Raw genomic sequence first — 21747 nt, 5'->3', positions numbered from 1 at the left:
ATTACATTTAATGACTTTTAAGTCAAAGCACAGAGATAGCGTCTTTACAAGGCATGAAAATGATGGATAGCACAGCGCTGAATCACACCAACACACCAGGTTAATGTTTAATAGTTTAGGTCTTCTCCCATCTGGACTGGAGATATAAGAATCTAAATATAATTTCAGTTTTGTACACTTCCCAAACTGATCGCTGTGGGAACAAGAGGCCACCGAGCTCAATGTGAAACAGACGATTAAATGACCTCACTGAAGGTTCGTTTCCATTCCTATCAGTCTGAATTACAATGGTGCTTTCTTTAAAGGTGCAGTGTGTAGAATTTAGGGACATCCATTGGGAGAAAGGGAATACAGTATTCATAATTATGTTTTCAGTGATGTACAACCACCTGAAACACTCAGCTATACCTTCCATTTACAACCTGGTGATAATAATAACCATGCGGCTAGGTCCCTCCTTAATGTGGAATGTTGGCTTCAAGTAAATGATAGTGACACTGATGTGATCTTCTTTGGTCCCTTCTACTCCAATAGGGGTTATGGCTGACCACCACCTGGGCACCGAACCTTCACCCCAATGCCAGAAATCTTGGTGCCATTTTTGATCCAGCTTTAAAATCTGTCCAACATATTAACTCGGTTGTGAAAGGAAGCACTTTCCAGCTAAGAAACGGCGCCTAATTCAAACCCCTCTTCTCATTCAGAGACCTGAGCACTGTCACAAATGCCTCTCGGCTCTTTATTTGGAAAGCAGCCAGTCATCCTTGCCTCGATAGCAGCTGGTGCAGAATGCTGCTGCTCGGCCAGTAGCTGGAAACAGGAAGAGAGATAGCATCACAACTGTACTGGCGTCACAGCATTGGCTACTGGTCAACTGGAGGTTGAGGCTCTATCATTTGCCTCTAAACCTCACGTGGCCTGGCACCCCCAGTGCATCTGAGCTCCTCTGCCCCTTCTCAACCCCCCAGATCTCTCAAATTCTCTGACCAGCTGCTCCTGGCCGGCCCTCCAAGGAGGAGGAAGGCTGTCTGTGTGCTAGCAGTAGCTGCCCCAAAGCTTTGGAACGGTTTACTATTTTCAATTAAATGATCCCCTCTGTGGCACCTTTGAGGCAAAACACAAGATCCACATGTTTTCTCAGGCCTTTGGGTGTCTGCAAGGATTGTGTCTCACTCTGACCCCCCTGAGTGATATATTTTCAGTAAAACAAGAGATACTAAGTTGGTTGCCACTAAATCCTACACAGTGCACCCTAAAGTTATCAAATAAGAAAACTGGATTTCTAATTAGTAAATTAAATGTGTTTTTTAAAATAGTTTAACCACTATACATGAGTGGAGTCGTGGGACTTCATTAAGCCATAATTCATTTAAATGCAATCATATACCTAAATGATGGGATGAGGAAACAGCAAAATACTATATTTGACTGCACTGTCAATGGAGACACAACAGAATGGTCCAAAAATGAAATATCAAATTAGTGAACAAAGGTGCAATTAAATGTTCGGATGATTAATTGGCCGTTAGTGAGTGTAAGACTACGAATAGTGTTCTGTGATTGTTGGAGCTATGCAACATAGCTGTCTCCTGTATGTGTGGCCACTTTACTCTCCTCCACTGTGATTACATGGCCGATGACATGCTTCAGATCTTTTTCCATTTTTGGCACTTTTGTACTGACCCAGAGAATTCAGTTTAAAACAAATTTAGCCAAAGCCAGAGGCCGTTAGCTTAGCTTAGCTTAGCTTAGCATAAAAACTGGAAACAGGGGGAAGCGTTTGTTTAATTGGTACAAAAAAAAAAAAAAAACACACAGCGTTAAAACAACAATTTGTGGAGCTACAAGCTGGAACTATTTCTCGCTGTGCTAAGCTAAGATCTGCACCTGGTGGCCGTAGCTTCATATTTACTATGCAGTCATGAGAGTGATGCCGATCTTCTCATCTAACTCTAGGGAGAAAGAAAACGAACAAGCATGGTTCCCAAAATCATCATCTTCTGATATTTGGCAACTTTTCTGTAGTGCGACGTCAAAGTCAGTGTTGATGGAACATTAACGATGTCATGTGATCAAAATGTGGTTGGTGGTTTTTAGACTAGTTTTATTTTCTAAAAAGAAACAGGTTTCACCTGTTTTAAAGTACAAAACAAGAAGCCACCTAATGTAAGTCTCCAAAGAATGCCAGGTGGATGTGACGGTTGTAATACTGGAGTTATGTCTATGAATAAAAAGGTCTTACAACGGCACAAAGTCCAGATCTTGATCATTAATGACATAATCCTAAAAATCTATTTCGTTATCATGTTCCTCGCTGACAGACAATGTACAAACAATGGGACATCCATTGCCCTCCAGTATTGGCCTATGGCAAGCCTTCTTCTTTAGACTAATGCTAATAAAACCTAAAAGTTCACTTTAGATCCATGTTATGAAAAACAAAATCCCAGCAGCTCCCAATTTCAGACACATTTGGAAAGTTGCACATACAGAACCACGAGGCAGACAGACACACACACACACACACACACACACGCGTGAACACACACTGAACTTAAACAAAAACAAAAAATTCTTTGACCCAAAATGATAAACAAAAATTAATTTAAAAAAAAAAAGGACACAGGATGAAGCAGAGGTGCTGTTTTCTGTTTTTCAGTGTGTTCACCACAGGTTCTGCACATTTAGGTAAGGCAAAGTAGAATTAAATGATAGTTTTAAGTGTTTTCCTTTGTTGGAGGAGGGGGGGGGGTTAATATTATGGCAAGCTAGTGACAAGGGGCACCTGTGCACATCTCTGTCCTTGTGGAAGACTTGTGATCCATCTTGACCCGTTCTGTATTTTCTGGGGTTGTTCCGGTTCAGGAGAGGAGTGGTTCATCAGTCGTCAATGTCCTCGTACACATTATCGTCAAAGGGCCGGTGCAAAGACGGCTGTATTCTGTGTCTGGAGTACTTGAGCTGAAGAAGGTCTCCTACCTCACTGATGACATTCAGCGCCTGTAGAGACATTTGTACAATAAAAAAAGCTGTCACCATGAAGGGCAATACGGCGCTCCAGGAAATTTAAAGCCCTCACTACACAAGATTTTTATGGAAAAATACTTTGGTTGAAACCAGGAACTTTAAAGCTGCAGATGCAGCCAATCTTTCAAATTTCTCATTCCTATTACTCGAGCGTAACGTGAAGTCACCAGCAGGGCGTCTTGGTGGGGGCAGCCGAGGCCATGAAATCAAATACAGATACGTCATGTAAACAGCAGCAGGCTTTTATTCTGGATGAAGCTCTTCACCCAAAAAGATAGAGAGTCTTAAAAGTGAATGATTTCTGAGTAAAAGCAGTTAAAAGTTTTTAGGCATGTGGACAATATAACTAGGCAATAAAACAATAAGAATACTTCTTGGGGATGAGCGCAATGTTAGTGAAGGTAACAGAGTTGAACTGAGGACAGAGCTGCAGTTACACATTAACCTCCTTGTGATGTTTTCATCTGTGACAGAAAGAAAAAAAAAAACATGTTTTGCAGACTGTGTGTTGAGTTTGTGCTGTGTATTTCTTTTTTTTCATGCAATTTGATGTTTCTGGACACTGGAAATTTCAGTTTTAACTCAAAGCTACATTCATTTAAATTGGGGCCTTTTGGACAGCGCAACAAGCACTCATTGGATGCATTCATCTAAAAAAGCTTTAATGTGACATATTTTCATATCAGCTTGTGACATTCAGAGTAAGTCAGCACCTCTTTAACTCTACTCTTTTCTTTCCCTTGAGTTTGTATGCATTCATGCCAGTCCTGCTGTTGCCATTCACCGCAGCCGAGTGGCATTGAGAGACCACTTTGGCCGTAAAATGCACACGCACGCACAAAAAAATAGTCTTTATGGTCTGTTTAAAACTGTGTGAGAGGTCAGTGTAGATTAGTGTGATTCAGGGCAGGACATCGATGTGATCAGCGAAATGAAAGCTCTTCAGGAGGAGCAACACAAAAATTTGGTTTTATGTCTCTATGTGTGGGTTCGCTTGAACGAGAGGGCAAAACTGCGAAAGCTCAGCAGCAGATGAAAGAAACGCACAAATCGCCATGACACATCAAAGTGCACGAGGATGATACAGAGAGGAAAGCTAACAAAGAGAGATTTTAACATCGTGACAGATAAAAGGACGACTGCACAACAATACTCCCACTGCCTGTCTTCACTTTATTCTAGTTTTTCTAAAAGTATACGAGTGGATAACGGCACCTTAAAAAAAAAAAATAAAAAAAGCAGCATTTCCTGGAGACACGGTTTGCATCTGAGCCAAGTGAGCAGGGTTCATCCGCTGTGTGAAATGTATTTATGTTAAAATCACACAGACAGTGACTGGAAGGAGAAAAGAGTCCTGCAGTGACTTCAGTGTGGTGAAGGAAGACCCCTCGTTGAGAGGAGTGGGCAGCTTTTTCATAAACTGCCAAGAGCAATCAAAGCCGAACAGCACGCAGAGCAACACACTGAGTAATGAGGGCGGTTACAGTGGGGGCCTGAACTCTAAACACTGGGAATAAACTGTGAGTAAACCATACATTAGCCCGAGGAGCGCTCCAGCTGACACTGTAGTTTTTGCATGGGGTCACTTCAGTTGAACCTTTCCTGACGCTCTGCTCTTCCCACAGTGACAGACTCGTCTGTGTTAGCGGGCTCTGCTGCAGGGGTGTCACACACAGAGCTGGTGGGGATTCGGTGCGTCTGAAGTGACTCAAAGAGATCTCCACAAGTGGACATTTGGGGTCACAAGATATCACTCCTGTGTCCTTCCAACTACAGACGGTTCTCCCGCTCTGTGACACTGACCAGTGCTTGTCAAAGTGCCCTCAGAAACTTTTTGAGCGGCCCCTGATCGTGACATGAAATGCATACATTACATTTTAATCATCCGCGCAGCATTCCAATACTTCCACGGCCTGCATTATAATGCACTCCCCGGCTACTGCATCACAGTAACACACGTCTCTCAGGCTAGGAACGACGACTTGTTGCATGGCAACCGAGTGAGTGTGAGTGTCGCAGGGATGTCGTTCGGTCATCAATGCTAAAGTTAGTGTTGTTAGCTAAAGTTAGCGATGGAGATGGAGCCAGACAGCAGGACAGCTGTGATCAGGATCAGGGAATCAGTTATGTTGTCATAGTAACAAATTCAGAGCTAAAGTGACTTCTACAATAACAATAATGATGATGATGATGATGGTAAACCGCGTTAAGTCCCAAAAGTGAAATCTCTCTGTCTCTCTGCTGCTTGATAAGCTTTCTGGCATCCTAATGTTTAATAGATAAACAGTTTTGGAATCTCTGGCTCCCTAAACTGGCACTCAGTCATCACAACTCTCAGAACTCGTGCTTTAAATTCATCAGTATGCTCTGGCTTAGTTTCAACAAACTTGAAGGTCATCACACCGACTTGGAAACAGGAACGTTAAGTCAATAATCAGCCAGCACCACTGAGATAACCCAAGGGGTGAAATATAGGCATGTGCACCCTTAGCTGCCCTTCTGGACTCATCAACTATCCAGCTAACGAGCTATATGATTAACAAAAACTTAATTTGTTCACGAGCCTTGTGGTTAGCCACAGCTCTCTGGTAGTATACTTAGTAAAAGCACAAGTGAGGATTAGTCAGAAGGAAGCTAACTCCAGAGTGTGCTTCACACTGAACAGTCATGGCTTCAGCCAGACACTTCTCCTGTGTGGGAGACTGTCATTTCCTTTGTGCCCTTTGTGGATGTGAATGTGTAGGAGCTGCAGAGGATCATGAGCTAGTTTGACTAATGACAGTTTACTAAGTTGGAGGCATCCCTCACAGTAACAGACACCTGCCGACCAATCAGAGCGGAGTAACCACATGTTGTCCCATTGATACAGAATTTACTGTAGATAATGTTGGTAAATAAACTGAGCTGTATCTTGTTCTTTTCATTAAGATAAAATTTCAATTTCTTTATAATGTACTTAAATTAAGATCTAATGGTTTGCCCCAAGAGAATAAAAGTTAAAGACCCATCAAAGAGACACAGTGCGAGCAGTTAGTTACCCTGTTGAGCATGTCTTTTGTGTGGGCGGCTGAGATGCAGAAGCGCGCCCGGGACTCGATGATGGGCGTAGCGGGGAAGCCCACGACCACCACCCCGATGTTCCTCCTCAGCATCTCCCGGCCAAACGCTCTGGTGGGACAAAACGTGAGGAGATGTGAGGACAACAACTCTCGTCCTGTGAAACACACCGTTCAGGAGTAAAGGGGACAGAAACCCTGAAGGTCAGGCCACTCAAACACTGGCTGAGCGCGGTGATGGATACTTTCCATCTGGAGAGGATCAGACGTGTCCTCTGGGACGAGCTTAAACAATTTGAAAACATCTGGCAGACGTTACTTTGGCAGGTCGAGTTAGGTCATGTGGATTAGGAGCTTTATCCTGGTCTTTACTTTATTTATCTTATTGTATTTATCATCCCAGTAGGGAAAAAAATGCTTATGTGCTTATTCTTGAGTAAAAACATCCGACACACGAGGACACACCGTGTGTTCTGTAAAACCATTGGACATGTCATTTCAGCTCAACGTCCACCTTAAAATAAAATGTCATGGTTTAGTGGGTGTGACTGCTGCAGCGTTTCAATAAATCTTTATCATAGTTTGACAAAAGACAGAAACAGACACACCACTATCAGTAGCTTCTTCCTCAGCTTTATCATGTTATGACAACTGACAGCTAAGCAAACTCAGTCCACTGAGAAAGTGATGCTCTGGGGGTCAAACTACTGTTTCAAAAAGAATGAATCAACGCTACATCTTTGACCTGACTCGACTCTAGTGAGACCTTTTTAAAATCAGCATCGTAGACACTAAAAACACTGTAAATCCTCCTGTCAGCAGTAGCGTCCAGAATTTCATATCAAGCCGAATGAATGAAGCCAGTAAAAGTCTGGAATCATTGTGAATTTATGTCTTTGGTCAGATTAAAAGTAATAACAATAAAACATGAGTATCTACCAAAGCTATTAGTTATCACCATCAATAAAAATATATCAGAACGACCTCTGAGGGGATACAATGACACACATTAACTTTGAATTTGCACTATTCAAAGTGCCACACGTGCCACATTACTAATATTTTAAGTTTCAGGAAAAATAAAAGAATCCCATATTGTCTGCATCTGATACCCGGCAGGGCTCACCCTATCTTGGCGGGCATGTAGAGCATCATGGGCACGACGGGCGAGTCCTCGTTGCCGTAGATGATGAAGCCCATCTCTCGAAGCCTCTTGCGGAAGTAGACCGTGTTCTCCGCCAGCTGTCGCACGCGCTCACAGCCTGGGGATGGTGGGAAGGGGGTTATGATTATAATGTGAGCAGATGCAACGAAAGTTAGCAACACTTCTGTGTAACGTTTGCACAGGAGGTGACTTTAATGGTGTTTTTGGGTTGATTTCCACTGTGCTGGCCAGTAAGTCAATTAGAAAAGGAACACACACCCTCATGTTAATGTACAGATGACTTCATCTCTATTGGTTCACTACTCAAAGTTAAAAAAAGACAGAAAGCACTAAAAAGAAATTGGGCTGTAATGAAATGTATACCAAGTGTCAGAACAAAGACTACCCTCCTTTCCAAACGCAATTTTCTGCACCAGATTTGATCTTTCTGGTTGGGGGGGAGGGGGGGGGATTATTTACAGCTAGGCTGATGGTGCTTTGAAAAGATGGAAATAAAAAAAAAGAAAGAAGGTTGACAAGCAGCTGAAAACAATCACATTCATGAGATGGGTGAGAGAAAACATCTGAGCGCTCCAGCATCCAGGCACCATGGAGAGATCAAGTTTTTAGTTCCTCTGTAATGTTTTGCCTTCTCCCACAGGAGGCTCTCTGGGTGCTTTGAAAAGCTAGATTTTCATCCAACACAAGACAACAGAGTCTGTTAGTTTAGTTTAGTTAAGTTTAGTACTCACACAAAAAAAAAAAACTAGTAGATTGTTGCAAAAACACACAAGTTCATCGTGTGTTTTTCTGATCATATAAAATCTTCGCCAGCAACAAGAATCTAAGATTTATCTGGACTGGCCAGGCTGTCTCTGCCTGCTGGCCACATCAAATCACAGCAAAACAGAGAGAGCCAAGAAGATGGCTCCAAAACAACAACAACAAAAAAAAAACCTCAAGTTCACTGCATCTAAAAGTGGTGCAGCTGCAGTCTCTAGGAGGAATGAACAGGACCCCACAGGCCGCCTTACGTTTCATTAGTGTGCGCTGACACCTGGTGGCAGCTCATCGCAACTACAGCGATCAGCTTCACTGGCTGTGGAACCAGACTGCAGCCACGCTGTGTGCTTACAGTGCATGTTAGGAGTCTTTGCTGGCATCAGCTGCTTCACGCATCTGAGGAGTAAAACGTCTGAGGTTGTCGTACGCAGCTCTTTTATGCTTTGACAAGCCAAAATCCATGAAACCGTGTAATGGGGCCGTCTGAGCTGGAAGGCTACTTTGACACATTTGATGCTTTTTAAATAAAACTCTTCTGAGCGCAGTAGTAGTAGTAGTTACTTCTCTCTGAGGACGTCGAGGCGTTTCTATTTGTGGTGGTCTTATTTGTCACATTTATTATTTTTAAGAGGTAAGCGCACTATGAAGCGCCTTACTAATGTATTTGCACCTGTAGACAGCTCGGACTGCCTAAAACGCCTCAATGATTTGCTAATCACACACTCCTCTTTGGAGAAAACACTGTACTGGGGCCCACGTAATAAGGTTTCAAAGGCCACACATATGCACACACGCAGCACATCATGTGAAAATGAGGGTAGATTCTTCATTACATCTGAACCTCAGTCAGACATCTTTCTCAGCATAAAGTTTAAAGGAGCCCTGTGGAGTTTTTCTTGTAAGCAAGCAAAAGTTCTGTTTACATTCAGTGTTCCTCTCCAAAGCACATTATGTGAACAGAAGAGCTGAATGTGTTCCCCTTCTTCATAAAAACACTTACAAAGCCAAAGTTTTGAATCATTTTGACAGCTGTATCGTTTACATCCATGTTAACGCCTCCTCTCTCACCCTGCCTCTGCCACCCGGAGACCAGTGCAATAGTGTGAAACACTGCTGGGACGGACTGTGTGTCACTTTATGTACGTAAAACAAAACAGGGACCCGCTAATTAAAAGAAAATGTAAACAAACAAAAAAAAAAAAAGTGTCACAGAAATGCCACCTTCACTATTGTTCAACCACTCACCTATTGTTGTGCCATCCTCTCCCATAATGCACTTCATAGAAGTGATGATTTGCTCCACCACAGGAGGAGACATGGAGGAGGCGTAGACCGCACTGTGGGAATGGGAGCGCAGGTACTCAATAAGCTCCTAAACCCAGCAGATACACAGGAGATGTAAACAGATAAGCACGGCAAGCTTTGACTTTAATTACTGTGCAGTCTCAGAGTTCAGGCTCTCTGTGCCCGACGCTTGGCATGGCTGACTGTAGATCTACAGCGGGCCTTATAGTGAGACTAAGAGCACGTCATTCATTCAATGCGTTTGCATTGAAAACCTTCACGCATTCATTGAAAGCTGCAGTATATGCAGTGAAGTTGAACAATGTACTGTGGTTTTGATATGCACCCTTCAGATTTTGTCCTTTTGCTTAGAGAATAAGATTCTAAACTACCACCTGCCTTTACTGTTTTGTTACAGTGTTATAATAAGTTTTAATTTTCTTTACTGTAAGTTACACTCTGTGATAAATGAAAAGGAGTGGTGGGAGCGGGTGCAAAAGATTTTCACACATTTTAAACTTGGTCACACATCAGCTGAGTCTCTTTTGTTTAGAATCATCGTCAGTCTCGAGGTGTCACAATCATTTCACGAGACAAAAAAAAGTGCATTATGTCTCGGGACCTTTAGTTCTGATAGGCTGAAGTAACGACACTGATGTGTGATGGAGCGGGGCGAATATGTCAGGAATGCAAGTCCTCATTGCTGAGATGGCTGGTGTCCTTTTAGTCCTACTTAAAACTCTGACGCTTCACACTGATCTAGAGAGATTGCTGAGATGTGGTTTAGCCTTTTGTCACATGACATGATTAGATAGGTGCTTCTACCGAGCTGCGTATCTAATCATGTCATGTGACTACAAGAGCGTGAGTGCTGCTCATGCTACGCTGCCACAGATATCTTTTGTGTACATCTTGTGTTTTGTTTTTTAAAAAACAAACCCTAAATCCTCCATCCTCACCCTTTTCCCTGCGATGTATCCCCCCGCGGCGCCGAAGCTCTTGGTAAATGTGCCCATCATGACATCCACGTCACAGGGGTCTAGGCCGAAGTAATCCACCACACCCCTCCCTCTCGGCCCCAGGGCCCCTATGCTGTGGGCCTCGTCTAGGTACAGGTAGGCGCGGTAGTGCTTCTTCAGGGCAATCACCTCTGGCAGCCGCACTATACTGCCCTCCATGCTGCAGGGAGGGAACGGACAAGTAGAAGGTGTTAGAGTCAGTGTCCAGCAAAAGTCCTGATGTGTTTATGGTCACTTCTTAACTTATCTGTTCCCCACTCAGGGTCTAGGATTAAAACTGTCGGGATTTATCTGAATGACGACTGGAGGTCTCAAATATTATGTCAACATGTAAGGATGAAGTAAAAATGCAGAAGGAAACACAGAGCAGCAAAATAAAAAATAAAAAAAAAAGGTGCATAATCTGCTTGTGTCTTGTAGCTGCAGATTACTACACAGCGCTGCTTCCTAAGCACCCGGTGTGGCAGAATGAAGTAACCCAGCAAAGTTGCTCACTGTGTGCACATCCAGTAAGAGCTAACCAAGCACTGAATCAGCTCCGTCAACCAGCAATCCAGTCCCAGGAGTGTTGAAACTGCTGAACCTAATCGAACCACATGAACCATCAATAGCAGATTAGTGCTGCCTCTGGAAGCCTTTTTTTTTTGTGCATATGTTTGTGTAAGACTCATACCGAGATAGATACAGTCTTTGCCTGATTTTTAAGCTAGGTCAAAGCCAGAGCTAGACTGCGGCTTTAACAGCCTGTTTTTGCTCAGTGTAGTTGATTTGAAACATCAGATCCACGACATCTTATGCAACTACTGCTTGTGCAATTAAGGTAGGCAGTGCTCATGTTGAAACTAGGAAGGAAATCATGGGGATTTTAAAGAGCTGCTTGTGACCAATGACCTGCTTTTGACACCATTAACTAAATGCTGCTAATGTTGATATCTCACTCTGTTGCTGAAATGGTACGGTGTGAGTGTACAACAAAACCCACAATGCCTTGCAGTGTCCTAAAAGGCTGTATTTTAACATCTGTCGTATGAAGAAAATGGATGAGCTACCTGTAAATGCCCTCTACCACGATGAGGATCTTCTTCCACGGTCTGTGGGTCCTGGGCTGCCCGTGAACGATGGCCTCTCTCAGCAGTTTCTCCAGGTTCTGCATGTCTGACAGGTAAAACAAGAGAGCGACTGCATTACCGCTGGCGTGGCAGCTGGAAATTCACACCCCCAGACAAAGTGTGGACGAGCCAACAATACTGAATATAATACAGTGTTTCATTAATTGTCTTTAATGTTTAATTAGTTAACTGAAAGTTTGTCAGGCTGCTCCTGTTCTTAGCACTGTTGAGCGACCCTGTAGCATTTTAGCAAAAATGACCACAAGAAAAACCACAAGAACCATTCAAAAAAATAAATAAATAAAAAAACCCAATATATACTTGTGAATTAACATTCGGACAAGTTAACAAGTTATGAAGCGACTTAGCAGTAAGAATAGACAGGGAACTGACTCTGTGTGGCTAAACTGGGCAGTTCTGTCTGTAAAAGGCAGCATTCTGCTGTGATGAGAACAAATTACCCCCCAGTGGTGACATAAAGCATATGAGGGGAAGAAGAACAGTGTTGCTCCAAGTACATTAATTATGAGAAAAGGCTGCAGTGGCCTTTACCCATCATGCCCCCCCCCCCCCGGTTCACATCAGACAGTGTGACTCCGCTGAGGCCTTTAAATCCAAACCTAAACCCCACTTCTTCGCCTAAACTTCCAATTAGTGGGCGCTCTTCCATTAGTTCAGGCCCCGTACCTGCACCATCGTCCCTTCAGTGGATCAGTCCCAGTGAAATGTGAATCTCTTTACCCTAGTACTTATATACAGTCCACGTCTGGTAACTGCAGTATTCCTCTGTGCATCAGTTCAAAAGTCTTCCCATGAGAGGTCCCCTCATCTGAACAGAGGGTCTAAGGACAGAGTTCTTACACTGTACGGACTGTAAAGCCTCCTAATGACACTTGTGACCTGTGATTATGGGCTCTATGAATAAAATCTGATTTGAAAAGATACAGTCTGGTATATAAACAGTGAAAGCTACAGGTTTCTAGAGAAGGAATTAATGAAGATAAGAAGCAAACCACTAAAACTGACAGACAGCTAGGACACATAGGAGACATAGTTTGCCATCCCAGACTCACTGTTGTGTTTGAAGACTCTGATGGTGGATCCGGACAGTCTGGCTCCCAGGACCAGAGAGGCATGGTTCAGCTCATCACTCAGGATAAGACACCCCTGCAGGACACCACAGCGGCTTTAATATATGGAAATGATTCATACATCTGGTTCGCTTTCATCCACCTGAGGCAGCAGATTGTGTTGTATATATTCTTCACAGGTTGGTGGGTCTGATGGGGGTGTGGAGTATCGTTTGATGTGTATGTGTAATGATTCATGTGTACGCGTGGAGATATCGATCTCTATCGATCACATTGTTTGCCGTTCAAGGGAAGCTGCTGAGTCACTGCTCCCATGTTGAAAATGTCCACCTTTTCACTGACAGGTGTGAGTAATTTCACAAGGACTAAAGAATTCAAAGCAGCAGCCTCACAGTCTCCATTGTTGTTTCCTCTCACCGGTGGAAAAGCGACTGTGTAACAGAAGTAATCAGCAAATCAGCAGCAACGTGACGGACTGGTCTGAAGTCTTTTGTTGTTTTTCACTCTGGCATCCAGTCGGGCCACCACTTGGCCACGGCAACAGGAAGCGCCTCTCTCCTCCTGATATGATATCAGAGGGCGGTTTGTGTCTCTTTGTATTTGGTGCTACTGGTGACCAGTTTTGTTGAAGCTAAAGGAGCTCAAACAAAAGTGCGTCGGTTCAAAAGAAAGTCTGATAGTGGAGATATGGAGGGAAAAGTCCCAGCTCCACCTGGGACACATCTATGACCTGCAGTCTTACCTTGCCAGCCAGAGCTGGTATGTTCATGGAGTTGGTTGCAAACCCCATCCCAAACGCCATGGCTGACTCCACGCCCAGGAACTTAGCCACCAGTTTCTCCATCTCCTCGTGTCTGTCCAGGTTACCTGAGATGAGATGCAGACATACAGGAAATCTCCATGAATACAAGCCACTGGAAACCTCAGATCTATGTTTACATGCAGTGGACTGCTTGGTAAAAGTTAAAGGATTAGTTTCACTCTTATCTGTCAAATTGATATAAAGCTACAGACGGGATATTGTTAGCCTGGCTTAGCACAGAGGCTGGTGACAGGGGGACACAGCCTGCCCGGCTCTCTGCAAAGTTAAAAAAATGCTTACAGGCACTTCTAAAGCTCGCTAATTAACAGGTTATCCCTTTTTGGTTAATGCGTAGGCAGACCACAGTGGTAACATGGTTCTACGTGCTGGTCTTGGGTGGGTGGGCTGACTTCCTGCAGACAAACATGATATAATGTGTTAAATGGTGAGCTTGTTAGCTGGTTAGTGGTTTCCTCCTGCTAACTGGCTAAAATGTCATATTTAGCATTGAATGAATGTCTTTATTTGAACAGGGCCAAAGTACTAAGAACATTTATCTAAAACAAGAAGATGTATTGTACCAGGTTTGAACAAAACTGCCCATAGTCTCTGAGCAGCCAAGCACAACAGTGGAATAGTAAAAAATCATCTCATCTCACTCTGAGTAAGAAAGCCAGTACCGCATGCAAACAGTTTAACAACTCCTCCCTCTTTAAAAACACCAAACCTGCATGAGCTAGACACTCGTCTCTCAGTGCTTGAATATGTGTCCTGTACTGTTTTTACTAGATTTTATTGATTAGATTTATGGAGCACACACTACTGTGCTGTTTATGGTAATGTGGGCTGGCCTTCTCTCAGGGTAAGGAGAGAATCATCACTGCTTCTGCTATCAGGGAAAATCTGCTAATAATACGGCCGCTTCTTCCTCAACTTCCTCAAGTACGTGGTGATCTGGACCGTATCAGGCTGCAGACTGAGCACAGCTGCAGACATGTGAAGTAGATACAGACCCTCGGACACACTGCTTTCTTCTTCACTGTCCTGGAAGTGACTGCAACTGATAGATCCTTAACTGCTCTGTTATCCGTGGATGATGTTTTTAAATGTGTATTCTGTCCATGTTTGAAATGCCATCTTTGTGTTTTGACTCTTCTTTTTAAGATTAGGCTATTTTCATTGTTTTATTGTGTGTTTTAATTGGACTCTTTTCTCCTGGTTTGAGAAAGGAGACTGCAGGGTCCTGAACAAAAGATTGAAAATGAATAATTTGACATTTTTGGGAAATATGCATATTAGCCAAATCAGTTAAATGAGAAGATCAACACCACTCATGTTTGTGTGCTAAATATGTAGCTGGTGTCAGCAGCTGCTTACATAAAGTCTAGAGACAGAGGGGAAACAGCTAGCCATGCTCTGTTTAACGTGAACAGAAGCCACCTTCGAGCATCGCTACGACTAGGATATGAATCTCGTACATGAAAGCAGAATGCAAACAGACAACATCAACGCATGAACACAATAATCTCGTAGCACAGAGTGCAAATGTGCAAGTGTGGAAATGTGCAAGGGAAGTGCAAGGAGTGCAGCCACTGGGTCATTTGTTGTTAAGTGTATCAGCAACACTTGGGATGGAGGAGATGTGGAATCTCTTCCTCATGGGCGTCCTGAAACGGCGCCCCATCGGCAAAAGTTTCAGACCCTGTCAGTCCAACATAGCATTAGCCATTCAACCTGGCTGCTGTAGCTTCAATGAACTGATATGATAAAAAGGTATCGATGTTTTCATTTTATTAAAACGAAGCGCCGTGATATCTGCATCACACTCCCACACTATGGGAACCAGACAAACTCAACTGGGTTCATTTCCACCGCACCACTGAACAAACTGGTCCATGGTGCGTTGTTAACTGTGGCAATGTGAGAGCAAAAGTGGCAGGTGTGTCTGTGTTAGTACCAATCTCCTGCCTGGTGCTCGCTACTCCGACGCCGTACTTCGCGGTGATCTCGGCTGCAGCGTCGGCACACGGGCCCGTGTTCTCAGCGAAGCCGAGGTAGTTGTACGACCCCAAGTTAATCACGTCCTGCACTACCCGACCAGAGTACCTGGAAGGGAGAGAGAAGACGATCAGACTCAGGAGGCAATCAGTGGGAGGGGGCGAATGTTTCTGCAAAAGTATTGATACAGCTGATCAAAGACTGAAGTGCAGTGAAAGGTCTCCCGTCCTCTCCCTGGCACTCCGTGTTCTCTGCTCCCTCTGTCGCAGTGTGGGATGCCTGACTTCACACACTGAACACCCTCCACTGAACACCCCCACTGCAGCTGTCCTCCAGACACCAGGAGTGGAGACGATGCTGGAGTGATGTTAATGTCACCCGGACAGACTGAGGCTGCACAACACGTTATGTATCGCACTTATTAACATATGAAAGGTTTCAAAGTTAATATGATCTGATGCGTTCACAGTAGGAGTCATGTCTGTTACATAGGAAGACAAAGACATTGATTGATTGGGGCCATGTTCATCTGCTAAGTGGTGCAGCCAGAATAAAAAGGTATAGCTGGTTACAGTAAGGCAAATACCGGACAGCTTGCCATAACATAACGTGCTGCAAACTGTCCGGTTATGACGACTGAAGTGCCTTGTTGGTGAATATTGCATCATGTCACAGTGTATTGTAGTGTGCCTGCCAGTGGCTCAGTCGTACAGAAGCACTGCTCTCTCTCTCTGTGATGCTCTCATTTTAAACATGCACCAGGGCCCTCGGGGGCCGAGCAGTCAGCTCACTCTTTGAAGGCTGGGACTGCTTTGGACACAAACTGGTTTGATTTATCTAAGATATGAATGAGTGTTCTAAGGATGCACTGATTTTCCAGAAGGGATATTGGTACATTAAATACAATTTCTTCATCAATGTCATAATAACATTCAGGGCTAGCAGTTGCATTCATATGGTCACAGTCAGGTTTTAGAACACAGCAACCTCTTGGCCTCGTGTTACTTTACATTTAAATGAGTTCTACACAACGATGAATACAGATGTTGGTATCAGGTTGGTGCTCTGTATCGGCCCCGAGATGAAAAATCAGCGGAGAAAAAGTTGGACTGGTGTCAATCGTTGCATCCCATTATTTCTTTTGGTTCTGAGAAACTGTGAGGGACCAAATATGTATTGATTTTAGAAAATAATAGTCAGAGTAACCAACTGTTAGTGGTGACCATAGTTTATTTTTGCTTATATGAATTTCTAAATGATCCCAGAGATAATACACACACACAGAAAGGCCAAATTCCTTCAAGGACTGATAATGAAGGCAAGAACTACTAAATTACACATTCAGAGCTTTGTCAGCTCCGGCCAGACAGCAGGTGCTCTACCCTGCCAGACTTGTAATGTAACCCTGTGTTCTTTTCCCTCTAAAGTGAAATGCGTCCCTGCACTTGGTATTTGTAGGAGATAAGAGTGTTAGTACAGTTAGTGCTAATCCTTGACTGGGGCATTGTTTCACGGGGGCCTCCTGCTCTGCCTCATGTGTCTGAATACCTCGAGGTTAACTCACTGATTACAGTCTTGAATTAAAAAAGTATAATCTTTCTCACTCGAAAGTCCAGTTGTAGTCGCGGGAGGCTCGTTCCATCAGGTCCACTTTGGCCCCCGGCACGCTGCATATGGGCCTGTTCCAGTTGTCTCTTATGCGCATGTAGAGGTTTCTGGTGTAAAAGTTCTCGAAATCCTGGTAGAGGGGCACAAAGTCCTACACGTGGATGAAGCAAGAGAACATAATGAGGCGGTGCAGAGAGGCGTGCATCACCTGAGTAGCAAAGAGGAATTTCAGGCTCGTTTTAGAAGCATAAAAAAAGCTACTTCCAAGAACTACATTCCAGTCATGCTTTGGGAAAGCTTGGCCGGACAGGCTTCAATCTGCAGAAATATAATCTGTAATGTTTAAACACATGACTCGGGGGTGTTCATTCTCCTCGGTTCTTGGAGGAAACATTCACGGGGTGTCCTCGGGGTGATTTAATGACTTCCCCACGTCTATCCCACCAGCTTCCTCTCCTCAACATAACCAAATACTTGAAAACAATGGGTTTCACTATCAAGCGTTACATAACAGGTCGAAAAACAATCTCCGCCGTCAAGGATGTGTTCCAAATGTGCTGATAGTTCCACCGTTAGCTGTGCCTCGACAAAAAAAAACAGTTTTAAGAGCGTATTGCACTGAAGTGTTGAGGAAAAAGCTGTGATACCTTGGGAGGAATATTTAGTTTACATTTGATATTCAAGACGCACCATATTCTTCCTGAACTTCAGCAAATACACTTATCTTGCAATCTATTTCCTGTTAGGGATCTCACTACAGGGCAAGATCATGTCAACCCATCTGAGGTTTTCTTTGTCAAATGTGTGCATCCTTTTTCAACACCGAGCATGAAGCAACACTGGCCGAAACATCTGAAACATGAGAATCTAAAGCATCTCGTGTTGGGAAGCTTTGCGGCGCACAAATGTCACTTTGGTTCAGTCGGGTTGACAAAAAAAACCAACAAACACATCAGGTCTAGTTTTTGTGCTTGTCGTCACTGTTGTTTCTACACGAACAAGGCGAACGCTCAGTCGCCAGGCAACATGTAATTAGAGCTCAGTCTACCAAATCACTTCTATTTACCACCTGAGACTCATCTGGCCTTCTTTTACCCAACAGCAATTGTGCTCACGCGTTGCAGCCAAAGCATTGTAAAAGCACAACCATTACAGTCTAGGAAATGTATGCCGACAGCACAGTGCATGTGTCTGCTGTTGGAGATCATAACAACATATTGATTTACTGCCATCTTTATATGGAAACCATTTCCAAGAGTACAGGCTGCTTCTGCGAGTGTGAGAAAATAAATATCCCCACCAGGTTCACAATCAGGTTTGTTAACTGACGAATCCAAACCTGTTTAGAGGAGCTGCTCCGTGCGTGTAAATACTCATTCCTGCATCTATTTTGTATCTATTTTTTTTCATTCTTCCAGTAAAAGGCTGGCCAAACCCAGCCAGTGTTGCGACATCGCGCCATGCTGCGTCTGCAGCCTCTCTCACCTTCTGCTCCTCCTTCTCCCTGGCGATGTGGCACCTCTCGATCTTCCAGTGACGGAGGAAGTCTCGCAGGTAGCCGAAGATGGTCAGGATGCCGTAGCCCATGTAGGTGAGCACTGCCACCAGCATGGGCGTCTCCTCGAAAGACTCGATGAAGGGCCGGCTGTACAGGCCGCCATGACGTGACGCTGCATGGAGCTGGGCGACACGGAAACGAGATAAGACTAGTGAACTGAAACATCACATAGAAACACTCACAACAACCAGCACACTCAAATAAACCATGGTCAGTCAGAGAGGATAACTGGAGCTGATGCTTTGAGCTTTATTATTCATTTGTAATTAATGGTATCTTCACAGTTTCGCTCAGAGAAATGCATGACAGAAAATATTTTTCCCACAGTGCAGATTGGAGATGTCACGCAAGAAGAAGCCTGGTTATCAGATTTACTATCCACGGGTATTCAAATCAAAGAAGACACAGAACCTTCTCATAAGGACGTGGACAGTTTTAATTACATTTTCTCAAATTTTTAATTCTATTTCAGTTCACATTACCTTTCCTTAATGATTTGGCTGTTAAAATACTTTGTTTATATGTTAAATCATGTAAACTCTGGATATGAAATGTCAAAAACCTGTAACGTGTAACTTGGAGCCTGAGGTGGAGGAAGTCCTCAGAGCTTTTACTTCAGTAAAAGTAGAAACACCACAGAGTAGAAACAGTGTAGAAAGTAAAAGTCCTGCAGTTCAAATTAAATAAAAGTATAAAAACAATAGCCTTTGCATCAAAATCTACTTAAAGTACCAGAACCATATAATACCTTAGCTGGAATAAAGTTTCACATTCAGAATACTTTATATAAATGTACAGTCTGACTTCCTGTGACTCCTTCTCTCTTCGTCCAGAAGAGAAAATAACAGACTGTCTTTTGTTATTGTTGGCCAAGGTTTGTGTAACACACTTAAAGGTGACTTATGTGCAGCCAAACCGCAAGTGGGAGGAAGATAAGAAAGCCAACACAGTATTAAGCTGCTGTTCGGCTGCACACTAACTGTGCAGGAGAGAAAACAGTGTGAAAAAGACCGGAGGGGGGGTTTGAGCGTAAAATACGGGAAGAGCGTGCAGTGCTGGGGAGCTATAATGTAGTAATAAACTCAACATGTATGCCATCTTTCATACTGAACATGGGACTTAGTGCATCTGTTCTCACAGTCTTGATAAGTGGATGGACAGAAACTCACTAACTCAGATGTTTTGCAATTGGCCTTCTCAAATCATGCTCACGGCAATTACGGCTCCACATGTGACCGGTCATGCCTCTCTCCTCAAATACCTTACAATGCAGCAGCACTGACATCTGCATGAGCCACGATCAGCTGAGGTTCAGTCACCCGGACGCTCAGCTTCTCAGCCAAGCCAACACAGCTTACTGCGACATCCAGCCACGTCTCTACTACCCCTTGTTGACTGGGAATAGTTCTGAAGTATTTGCTTTTTGTGACTGACCCACCAAGTGAGATGCCACTTATTAGGATCTTATTATGACAGAAAATGTTTGACTTTTCAGTCATCATGCTGTGCAATCAAATTACTTTGACAAAAGAATCACAAATCCAATATATACACACCCAGCATCAGTCAATGTCTCCCCAGACAATACAATGATAATATGGTATATATCCATGAGACTAAATACTCCATCATCATCAAGCTGTTTTAACCACGTGCACATTGGCTCAATGGACAGCTTTAACTGAGCAGGTGCACTGGTTCAGCTTCTCTTTAATGACCATCTGATCCCAGTTTCAGTCTTATTTATGAAAGGGGATTGCCCATTTAGAAAACTTTTACAGTCAAAAATTTGCCACTCAACAGACTGTAGGCAATACGCCCCAAGAAATGAGCCAAAATAACTAAGAGAACATGCAAAATGCTATGAGAAGTATATGATAAAACGCACTCTCCTCCCTCTAGGATGAACACACTCAGTCCAGCAAGGTTAGTGTAGAGAAATGTGACCTTTCCAAACTTGTTTGTCTGACTGAATCACCATTCATTCACAGTATTTAAATAGTATAGAAATAGTTAGGAGTTTTGCATCTTCACTCTGTGCTTCTGATCAAACCCACATACTGGGGTTACAGCTAGACCTTTACTTAAATTCGGCACACTTATTCTGCCCTAAATAGCGTTGGAACCCAGTGCAATATCAACTTTCTGAGTTGTCCCACCCGCCTTTTTTAAACAACCTCCCTCATAAAAAACGACTGAGGGGGCGGTGGAGCACAGTATGAGCCCATTTAAAAAGTTAAGATTTTAATGAATTGATGCAGTTTCGTGCAAATACAATTATGCCGAATTAAGGAGCGTCTTGTACTTATGTAGAAAAAGCTTTTGATCGACGTTTCGAGCGTATATAACATTAAAAACGAGCGAAGCCTCTATAAAATCGAATATTTTTTATGGAGTTTGGTGTGTACTCATGCACAAGAGTGCTCGAGAGAATCACAGCTCGATGACAACAAGCTGCCAGATAATCAGCAGCAGGACTCGGCCAATAAATGAAAACTGTTATTGTGTCGTATCCTAACGAAAATGACAGCATCGCCCGGGTCCACACAGCGGATGCTCCACCGGCTTCACCAGCCTCTCCTCCCCGTCCCATCCCGGGCCTCACCTCCTCCTCCTCGGGGTGGCGGTGGTGCTTGGGCTGCCGCTCATGGCAGCGGTGGAGGCTCCTCAGCAAGCCGTTTTTCTCCGGCTTCAGTCCGTTCTTGACACGCTGACACACGTCCCCGTTGGCTGGCTTGGTCGCGGGGCTTTCGGTCATTGCTGGCCAACGATTGTGGAGCCGCGACGGTAACTTGCATGTATGAACACGGCGCCTGCCTGCGGTGCAAGGCGGTGACAGTATCCGAGCTGGGAACGGCTCCGGCCACACTACAAACTCTCTCACACACTCACACACACTCTCACACACACTCACGCTCACTGACGCGCATAACACACACTCTGAGGAACCTGAAAATCCAGACGCCAAATACCGGAAATCAACGCCCATAAATAAGAACGGGGGCTTGCAGGAGGGGGCGGGGCCACGCGCTTCACATGTAAAGGGGGCGGGGCTTGTTGCACGTGATCCCGATCCACGCTTGAGTGGGACGTGAGACGTTCACGGCCACTCCCAGGCGGGAAGAGTCGGTGCTCTCAGCCTCCAGCAAGTCTCTTCAGAAAGATGGAGAGTGTCTTAAAAAAAAACTACTACACATAAAAACATGCAAATACTGTAAATTAAGTCAAATCCGTGTATGAGTTATAATCTTAGTGGTGTAATTTGCTT

General features: G+C 43.9%; 1 protein-coding gene across 1 annotated transcript; it reads right to left on the bottom strand.

Annotated features, from left to right (window-relative positions):
• Nucleotides 1-1767: 1767 nt before the first annotated feature.
• On the bottom strand, nt 1768-21368 carry LOC139212328 (serine palmitoyltransferase 2-like). The gene is made up of 12 exons (XM_070842854.1): nt 21085-21368; nt 18407-18601; nt 16918-17072; nt 15273-15421; nt 13256-13380; nt 12496-12589; nt 11363-11468; nt 10254-10473; nt 9256-9382; nt 7210-7345; nt 6066-6195; nt 1768-3000 (listed from the first exon to the last, which is right to left on the bottom strand). Exons 1-12 carry the CDS (start codon nt 21235-21237, stop codon nt 2881-2883), a joined length of 1710 nt encoding a protein of 569 aa, XP_070698955.1. The 5' UTR covers nt 21238-21368; the 3' UTR covers nt 1768-2880.
• Nucleotides 21369-21747: the final 379 nt, after the last annotated feature.

The sequence above is a fragment of the Pempheris klunzingeri genome, chromosome 13 (genome assembly GCF_042242105.1).
Source record: "Pempheris klunzingeri isolate RE-2024b chromosome 13, fPemKlu1.hap1, whole genome shotgun sequence".
In the NCBI taxonomy this organism is placed as follows: Eukaryota; Metazoa; Chordata; class Actinopteri; order Acropomatiformes; family Pempheridae; genus Pempheris; species Pempheris klunzingeri.
The sequence above is the reverse complement of the archived record's forward strand: the minus strand, read 5'-3'. Positions and strand labels throughout refer to the sequence as shown.